This window comes from Orbicella faveolata, unplaced genomic scaffold (genome assembly GCF_042242905.1).
Source record: "Orbicella faveolata isolate gen_17 unplaced genomic scaffold, um_ofav_v1 contig_24, whole genome shotgun sequence".
Lineage (NCBI taxonomy): Eukaryota > Metazoa > Cnidaria > Anthozoa > Scleractinia > Merulinidae > Orbicella > Orbicella faveolata.
Genome location: NW_028301552.1, coordinates 15,210,529 through 15,220,226, shown reverse-complemented (window position 1 = coordinate 15,220,226; position 9,698 = coordinate 15,210,529). Strand labels below are relative to the sequence as shown.

General features: G+C 42.1%; 1 protein-coding gene across 1 annotated transcript in view; it reads left to right on the top strand.

Annotated features, from left to right (window-relative positions):
- LOC110065103 (uncharacterized) overlaps positions 1-9,384 on the top strand; it is a 36,292-nt gene extending 26,908 nt beyond the window's left edge. The window contains exon 2 of the mRNA XM_020772201.2: positions 5,820-9,384. Within this exon, the coding sequence (XP_020627860.2) occupies positions 5,823-8,654 (2,832 nt within the window). The 5' untranslated portion in view covers positions 5,820-5,822 and the 3' untranslated portion in view covers positions 8,655-9,384. The remainder of the gene's footprint in view (positions 1-5,819) is intronic.
- The last annotated feature ends 314 nt before the right edge of the window (positions 9,385-9,698 follow it).

Here is a 9,698-nt window from a genome sequence, read left to right as displayed (position 1 = left end):
AATTTTTTAAAACAGTCATTCAGGGGGATACCCCCCATCCCCCCTTTTTGTAATTTTTATTTTTAGAAACGATACAAACAAACCATATAAAAAAACCACTCAAAATCAAAATACTCTCAAACTCCACCACAAACATGTCACAAGTAAGACGTAGCCTGAGACAACTCAATATTCCACCCGAAGAAGAAGAATTAGATCGCTGCTTCATTTGTTTAGAAGACATTCTGAAAACTGAAATTTTAGACTGTAAACGGCAAACATGCTGTGGAAAATATTTACACAAGTCATGTCACCTCAGATCAAAGAACGAAACAAGAATGTGTGGAAACTGTCGCACAATACCTTCAAGTACCCGACGTCGTTCAAGAGTCGTTGGTCGGCGAAACCGTGACAATTCACTAAACCTAGAAGAATTAACCCTACGTGCTCGACGCAATGACAGCATAACAGCCATCAACTTATTCCTGATCTCAAGAAGAGCAAGTATCATACACACAAGAAGAAGTTTAAGTTGGAGAGCATTTCCACATAATATTTCTTCTGAAGTTTTTAATGAATTCTTAGAAAAAATGAAAAGTTTCATATTGACACAAAGAGATCACAATTCTCCTTTTCATGGTATTTACATTCATGCCAATGTAATAGGTCAAGTATTTTGGGTTTATAATTATAGAATCGCAGTTTACAAGATACTCGAAAGAATGATTCCTTCAACTCTAGAATTATGTCTAAGTTTCGTAAAGTATCGATTCGCCTTTGTAACGGATCCTAATCAAGCCAGAGAGAATGATGTGAGTGTACAAGATATCCTGATCACTCGAAACTACAGCACCACTCCATATCCTGAAGACGCCCCCTACACAGGTTCAGTAACAGACCGAAACATATTCCAAGCGCTTCAAGAAGCAAATCGAAGTTTATTCACAAGTCCACGTCGCTCCAGACTCGTTCCAACTCCAGTTCTTTTGTCCTTTGGATCAATATCAGCAAGAGCATCCTTTTACACAGACGACGGAAGAGCATCAGACACACGTGGGGAACCCTTAATCATCCCCCCTCCTCACACAGTAATTATTGGACAAGACGAAAATCCATTTGACATGGATCCTCCACCTGATGAAGACAGTAACCAATCATCACCACGATCACCACGATCACCACAAACAACACCAACAGACACCCCTCCACGAGCAGTCAGTCCACCTCCAACAACATCGACTGTCATCATCGAAGCCGCCGTGGTCAACCCAAGTAGGATTGTCGAAGCCGTGGCAAACTCGACTGGAGTTCCGTTTGTGAGACTGTGAACACTTTTAGGAAATAAAGTCAAGAAAGTACTGTGAACACTAATGAATTCCTCTTCCAGACCTCTGTTGACCGTAAGTCTGCAGCACAGTGTTTGGTTGCGCTACAGACTTACGGTTGATAGCGTTGGAAGTTGTTACGCACTTATGGGAAATAGATTATGAGAAAGTTGTAATGTTGTAATTGGTAAGTAAATCTAGGGATTCTATTTCGGTTGTTGGTTTATCCTACAGTTGAGGTATAATCCCTCTATTTACTTTTTCCAGTTAACACTTTCAGGAAATAGATTATGAGAAGTTGTGACGTAGTCCGTTGTTCTCTATTAAAAGTCACGTGTAAAATCCGAGTGTTGTGATTGGTCTATATGTGTCACGTGTGCTAAATGGGGCTTTCTCATTGGTTAGTGTGTGTATATCGCTGTGCTATACTACTTATATGGTCCTATATTTTATATTCCACACGTCGCATAGGAGGAATATTTCCACGGATACTTTAACAACAAAGGCTTACACAAAGTGTCTTGAGCTTAAATCAATAAACTAAGAAAACCACCGATCAAGTCTCTCATCCATGTTGACGGTCTAACTTCGCATCTAGGTCCGTCTACTATTTACTGCAGATGCCGTTCCTGGAAACATTCAGGGCATTCAGAGCTGCTTCATCCATGTACATGAAATCACTTTCATCATGAACATACGGGGTGGAACATGCGGTCTTTGCCCTGGAGTGTTAGGCTCTGCACTAGCAGTCTGATTAGGGCTGTTCTGATGATCCACCGGGTTAGGCACACCACAGAGTTTCATGGGGTTGAAATGCGCCACTTTCCTCTTCGTGGGGATGTCTTCTGCCTGGATACGATAGGTCACATCACCAATCCTAGTCTAATATGTAAAGACCTTGTCATGGTGACTAGAGCTTCTTTGAATGCCCTTTCTTTACTACTGGGTCACGAAGCAAAACGCGATCGCCAACCTCGATTTGCTCTTTAGCAGTTTGCTGACCGTAGTGGTCCTTCTGATGTTTCTGGGCAGCTTGGAGCTGCTCCCTGGCATGCTTCTGGACTTCTAGGGTGTCGCGCAAGTTCCTTTCATACTCTGAAACTTCGTTCTGGTGGCTTGGTTGTTGTCCAAGCATGACATCAACTGGCAATCATAACTCATGGGGATGTGTGTACACTGGAACGGTAGGCCATCATCACCTGCGGTAGGTGCTCCTGGCAGTCATACTGATGATTGGACACATACTTGGCCAAAATGTCTTGCAAAATATGGTTCATTCGCTCAACCATTCTATAACTTTCTGGGTGGTATGGAGAGGTTCTGGTCTTGTCCATGTTGAACAAGACACACATTTCCTGGAGTAGCTGGGCTTCAAAGTTCCGGCCCTGGTCTGAATGGATCTTTTCTGGTGCTCCATACCTGGAAATGACTTCTTTTACCAGCTTCTCCACAACAGTCTTTGCTTCCTGGTTCGGAATAGCAAACACCTGTTTCCATTTCGTGAAATAGTCTCCTAAGTGCTCGTCAAACTCTTGACTATACACAATGGCATCGTCCAGGTAGACCAGACATGTCTACCACCGTACCCCAGTTAGGACGAAGTCTCTAGAAGGTTCTTAGAGCATTGCAGAGATAAAAGGCATTACCTGGAATTTGAAGAGACCTTGGCGGGTCATGAATGCTGTCTTCTTATGGTCAGCAACGTCTACCTCGACCCGCCAATAGCCACTATTTTTCCTTTTTTGTTTTCTTTTTTCTTGACCAGAACAATCAGTGTGGCCCAAGGACTGTGGCCCAAGGACCTGTCATGTTGTGTACATGTTCGCGTACTGTCCCCTGTTAGTGTATTGGTGTTTGCTTAATACCAGGGTGATCTCCAGTATCAATATGGTGCTGCACAATACTTGTCCATCCAAGGTCTCGTGGGCCCGATGAGAAGATATCCATGAACTTGTCCAAGAGGCTGGCGAGTTATTTCGTCTACATGCTAGTCAAGTTCATGGTGCCCAGGTCGAAATGTTCTGACACCAATGGCTTTGTCTGCCTCCTTGTCTTCACTGAAAGGTACCAACAGAGGTGGTCTGATAGAGAGTCACTGGAGCTTGTGCCACTCGGGCCAACAAGAGATCATGTTGTTCGGCTAAACCCGGAGATGGCTCAACTATTCCTAGTACACCATCACCACACACAGACTCCTTAAACTTAGGCGGTAATATCATTTCATGACGACCGGGGACCACAACAGTCTCTGAAACATATTAGAAAAACTTTTGACAATTCATTTTTATCCTTGAGGCCCACAACTTCTTTGGCAATTTTAATTGATTTCCCATTTCAATTGTGGTATTATTCTTGCACAGGAAATTTATCCCAAGCAAACATTCTTGCGTCACGTCTGCGCTCACTAACACTGGGTGAACAACACTCGCCCCACCAAGAAAAACTCGCGTTTTCTCTTAATGTCTAATGGTTGGCCATTTGCGGATACCGCTGTTTCACTAACCATGCCCAATTTGAAATCAGTTTTTGCTTTTTCAAACAGACGACAGTGTATAAGCGTCAATGCTGAACCAGTATCAACCAACATGTCAACAGGTTGCCCCCCAACGCGACCAGATACATAACCAGCACTGTCACAAGAAACACTATGAGTTCCAACAGCAGTCTTGATATTTTCTTTAATTTTTGGCGTCATTCCGAGTTTCCCGATCGATGCTCGACCCGCAGCCTCGATTACGCGTTGCTTTGCTTCCCGACCCCGTAGACGTTTGTTTACAATCTGCCATAAAATGGCCCTATTTATGGCATTTAAAACAAAGCCCGAACAGAAGATCACTCGCGTTACCCGCATTCGGTATCAGTCGCCAAACATTTTGTTTTGGTTCGCTTCCCTTTGGTGGTTGCTGTTGATTCTTGGCAGCTGTATTCTGGGTGTCTAGAGAGCGAAAACCGAGGACCCCTCGAAAGCAAAGACCCCCACGAAAACGAAGACCCCCTAGCATTGGTTGGGAAACTCGGGATGACCCCCCTTCCCTATTTGGCTGTTTCCACAGGGCAAAGATCAGTTATATTTCATCTGAATTTCTGCTAAGTTCAATTTAACATTGTCAGTACGTGACCGAACGAAGCGTTGTGTCATTGATCTTTCGCCTCACTGATAGAATTTCGAGGGGGTCTTCGTTTTCGAGGTCTTCGTTTTCTAGGGGTCTTCGTTTTCTAGGGGGTCTTCGTTTTCTAAGGGGTCTTCGTTTTCTACGAGGTCTTTGTTTTCTAAGGGGTCTTCGTTTTTCGAGGTCTTCGTTTTCTAGGGGGTCTTCGTTTTCTAAGGGGTCTTCGTTTTCTAGGAGGTCTTTGTTTTCTAGGGGGTCTTCGTTTTTCGAGGTCTTCGTTTTCTAGGAGGTCTTCTGTTTCTGGGGGGTCTTCTTTTTCTAGGGGGTCTTCGTTTTCTAGGGGGTCTTCGTTTTCCAGGAGGTCTTCGTTTTCTAGGAGGTCTTCGTTTTCTAGGGGGTCTTCGTTTTCGAGGAGGTTTCGGTCTTCGGTCTTCGCTTATCTTCAAGGTTTGCCGAACTCCCTGATCCTTGTGGCTACGTTTCTAAACCTCGAACACTGCGAAGACGTGAAGTTTATATTATCCCTCCCCTGCCACAACTGTAGTAGAATCACGGCCGAGGGTAGATTAGAGTCAAACTCTATTTTATATTTACGCGACACGTAGTACATGTAGGATACTTTAACAGCAAAGGAAAGATCTGTACAAAGATCATATTTCCGGTTGTAATTATTTGATCAAAGCTATTCTGAAATTGATCTGTCACGCTATGCTTTACAACAAAGGTACAAAGTAATTTCCTGTACTGACTGCACTCAGAGCGCAAAAAAAGGTGAAAATCGGAATATTTCATTCAGCCCAACTGAACGTCATCAGCCGCAGCAAAAATGTGAAATTTAAAGGGTTATATCATGTCCATTAGGATCTTGGGGGAAGGTGTAAAATAACTAAAATAGTCTCATAGATACTAGCTAAATTAAAGTCATAGTATCTAAAAAGAGTGTGACCTTGTGATGCTCTTTCTAGGAGTTTCTGCTCCTTATTTTTTTTGCCATCTTCACTGTTGATGATGTAGTGCGGACCAGAGATTATGATCGACCGTTAAAACCAACAAGAGGTGTTTTAAAATAAAGGTCTTAAAGAGGTCTCGTAACAAAAAGAGAATAGATGCTTTACTTCTATACGTAAAGAGCACTTCGGGGAGCATTTATTAAAATCACACGAGGTCACACTTGTTCATGTGCCCTTCAATTCTCTCAGATCCCAATTAGTACATGTTAAGGACAAAACATAAAACAGTGTATCACATCCATTGTGAACAACGTGACCACCAAGAATGGGTTTAAAATGAAAGAAATTTTAGGAATGCAAATTAGCTTAACTAGTTTTAGCCTTAACAGAAGTTTTTCCTTTGTTAGATTTCGTTTGCTTGCCATTGTATTATTAATGGTAACACTTTATTCTAGGTTATGGGTGACCGCAGAGCAACCGACACCTACAGGCCATTTGCACAGCTGGGTCAATTCATGGAGCAAGTAGTGGAGGCTGATTTCTTCTCAGTTTCTCCCATCTTCCATCGCTTAGCCAGAGAGGGGAATGAGACTGAGCTTATTGACCTGATCAACAGCGGAATTGAAATCAATGAAGAGGACGATAACGGCCTCACAGCTCTCCACCATGCTGTAGAACGAGGGCACGCAAAATGTGTAGATATCTTGTTACAAAATGGTGCGAACGTCAATGGAAAAGGTAGCCCTTTGCATATGGTTCGGGATGTAAAGTCTGCCCAATTACTGTTAAAAGCTAAGGCAACCCTCAATGCCCATGATGAACGTGGAAACTCCCCATTGCAAACAGCCATAAGGAAGGGAAGACAAGAGCTTGTAGCATTTTTCTTGTCAGTCGGTGCCGATGTTCAATGTACCAATGCCGAGGGAGAGACCCCACTTCACACACTCTGTTCGTCATTTATGGCAAAGCCCTATGACGAAAAGCTAACTCAAAAACTGATTGAAATGGGAGCGAATGTAAATTCAAAAGATTCCCAGGGTAGGTCGCCATTACATCTGGCTGTCATGAATTATCACCTTGAGAAAACAAACACGGTGAACATCTTAATAACAGCTGGAGCGTCTGCGACAGATTTAGATCTGCAGGGAATGAATCCAATTCATCGTCTCATCGACAAGTGCAGACCATATTCAGAAGATGATATCAAGTTGCTCTTAGAAATCTTCGACCTTCTAGTTACTAATGACAATGAAGCTAATTCCAAGAATGTCATTGGTCAAACCATCTTGCATTTGGCAATACTTGCTGGTGCACCATTGCAAGTTTTGGAATATCTTGTACAGAAAGGATGTAGACCCACTGCCCAAGACGGTCAAAAACGCAGCTTGCTACATTGTGTTGTAGAACGAGAGTTAGATGACGACATTGATATTTTAAACTTCTTATTGGACACGGGACTCAATATCAATTGTGCCGATATATGGGGACAGACAGTCTTGCATCATGCTATCGAGAAGAATAGAAAGAAACTTGTTAAGGCTTTGGTTGAGTGCGGAGCAGACGTGAACGTGAAAGACTCTGCAGGCAGACAACCACTACATATTGCAGCAGAGAAGGGGTGGGACGTCATCTGCAATTGTCTAATCACACTAGGGGCAAATATCAACGCACAAGACAAGTATCAGTCCACACCACTCCATTTTGCGGCATTCACAAACAAGGCTCCTGTTGCACATCTTTTAATCAGAGCAGGATGTGATGTTGCACTCCGCGATGCATGTGGACAAACAGCAGAAGAGGTGGCGAAATTTTGGTCCAGTCTCGATTTTCTGCAGATAATGCATGAAAAAGATGAAAACTATAAACTTGAATTAGAACAGCGAAAGAAATCGTTGGCAAAACATGGTGGTGAGTTGTTACAGCTTAAAACCTTTCAGGACATCGTCGATTCTAGTGAGGAATCATTACGAATGTCGGGGACTTTGAACGAATTTTTAAGCTGCTTAATTTCCACCCCGGGCATAGGGACAGTTATCAAGGATCCCGAAGCAGGAGAAATCCGGGATGTTGTAGACAGATTCGCGTTTAATGTTGTAAACTGTATAACAGACAGTCATCCGAAAATGCGCTGTACTCTTTACCACGCGGGAAGTTCATCAGAAGAAACCAAGACAAAATTTCCAGATGAGTTTGACTATGTCGTCTGCTTTGAAGAACTGAGTGAAAACATTTATCCAAAACATGAAACTGAGGACGTTCTCGAAAGCGTCCTTTTTGTTCCAGATAGAGAAACAAGTGACCAAGTAAAAGAGGTATTGAAGAAAGGGGTAGATTATAAAGAAACTTCATCATCAGTGTCAAATTACACTCAAATCCTTCTGAAAGATCACACGAGCTATGAGTACTCAGAGTTTACACAAGACCTTGAACCGAATTGGAAAGCGATTCCAAGTTACATGATGTTTAATGTATTCACCCAGCAACTATCCAATATCGTTTTTGGTGAAAGCTTCCCACAAGATGAACGTTTGGAAATAAAGGAGGTCACCAACGACCCTAAGTTTTCCCTGTTGTGGAAAGGATCTAGATATAAAACTCTGGTGATCGAAGTTGATTTTGTCCCCGCCGTGCGCCTTCCATCTTGGCCAGATAAATTTGGAATGCAGTCTCCACTCCTCGTTTCCGATCTTTTGCAGCTTCCCTGTCTCGCTGTCCCAAAAATGGCGAGTCAAGATGAGTTTCTTTGGAGGTGTTCTCTATGTCTTGTCGAGACTGCTATTATGAAGAGATGTCGACATCGAATTCGAAACAGCTACATAGCTGCTAAGTCGCTGATCAGCTCCACTGTCTGCCCCCTTGTTAGCTTTGAGGACTACGGAGACGCGAAGATGCAATACGCAAGTCAACATGACAGTTTGTCTTCCGACGAAGACTTTGAATTGTACGAAAAAGTCGAAGGTGTGTTGCCATCATATATACTAAAAATGGCTTTCTTCCACTCCATAGAGGAAAAAGCAAGGAAAGATGGAGTGGAAACCGTCTTTCGTGAATTCAGTCATTATCCTCAACGGTCAGAAAGCGCTTCTGATTTCGCACTGTGTGAAGAACCTGACCCAAAAATAGTGAAGGACATATTCATGAAATGTAATGATTGGCTTTCGAATCAGTTTGTTCCATCGTTCTTTAACCCACGACAAAATGTGATGGGGTCATCGATGCTGGAAGAAAATGGTGTTAAAGCGCAGATGTTTATAAAGTACATTTTGAAACTTTTGAACGAAAAGTGTTGAGTTTTTACGATTCCAACCCTTCGTAGCTGATCACTACAAGGAACTTGTCTTATGTTTGGTTAGTCCAAGTGACGTGAAAAAAAAATCCACAGAACAAGGACTTCGAAAGAACGAATCAAATTGATAGAATTCTAAGCACTCTAAGGGACGGAATTGCAGAAAGAAGCCAGTTTCTTTTTATTATGGTGGGATAATAGAATAATCATATGCTGTGGTTAATTGTAAAATAAAAAAGATTTTATTCATAATGTTTTATTAAACCTATGAATCCTGAAGTGCTCTTAGATACACATAGTGGAAAAAGAATTGTAAGGTAGTGATTAAACCGTACGCGCCTTGGTCCTCTACTGCAGTAAACGTATAGGGATTGTCTCACTCTACGAACTCTGTACAAATCAACTCTATCCAGTGCACCATCTGAACTCTTTCTGATGGCCATCATCACAGATTTTATTTCTAGATGTCGTTGTTCTTCTCCATTTGTTACAGAGGCTCTTAGCGAGCATTTATAACCCATAATGTAATGACGGAACAATAATATCATGACCTAAATAATATTACCTGACGAGCACATGGTTGCTGCCGCTAACGTAGTTACACTGAAATGGAATTCGTCCACGTTCTCTTCTTACATTATAAGAGGGCAACAATCTCTGAGAAAATGTAGTATACTCAAAATAACACGAAAGCAATAAAGGTTATTAAGGAAAATCAATTTTTCCTGATGCGAGCCTGCTGTTCTCGTGAGATGTTCTTTTAGTTTTTCTGAAGCCTCTTGCCTTCCTACATAACATCAAAATTTAAAAGAAATTTCTCAGCAGAATTTAGGAGATATTCTGTTTACTAACTTCAAACATGGTTTTCTTTTAATTAGGGATCTCTTTCGTTACCACAGTGACTGTATTGGTAGAACCTTCATGGGTTTTCAAATTGTCCAATCCTTAGTAGCAATATTTAAACTGAACTGATTGTTGAGTCATTAAACAATGTGAAAGGGAGTGGAGGAGCGCTGCTTGATGAGCCAAATCAGGGGTTTCAATATAA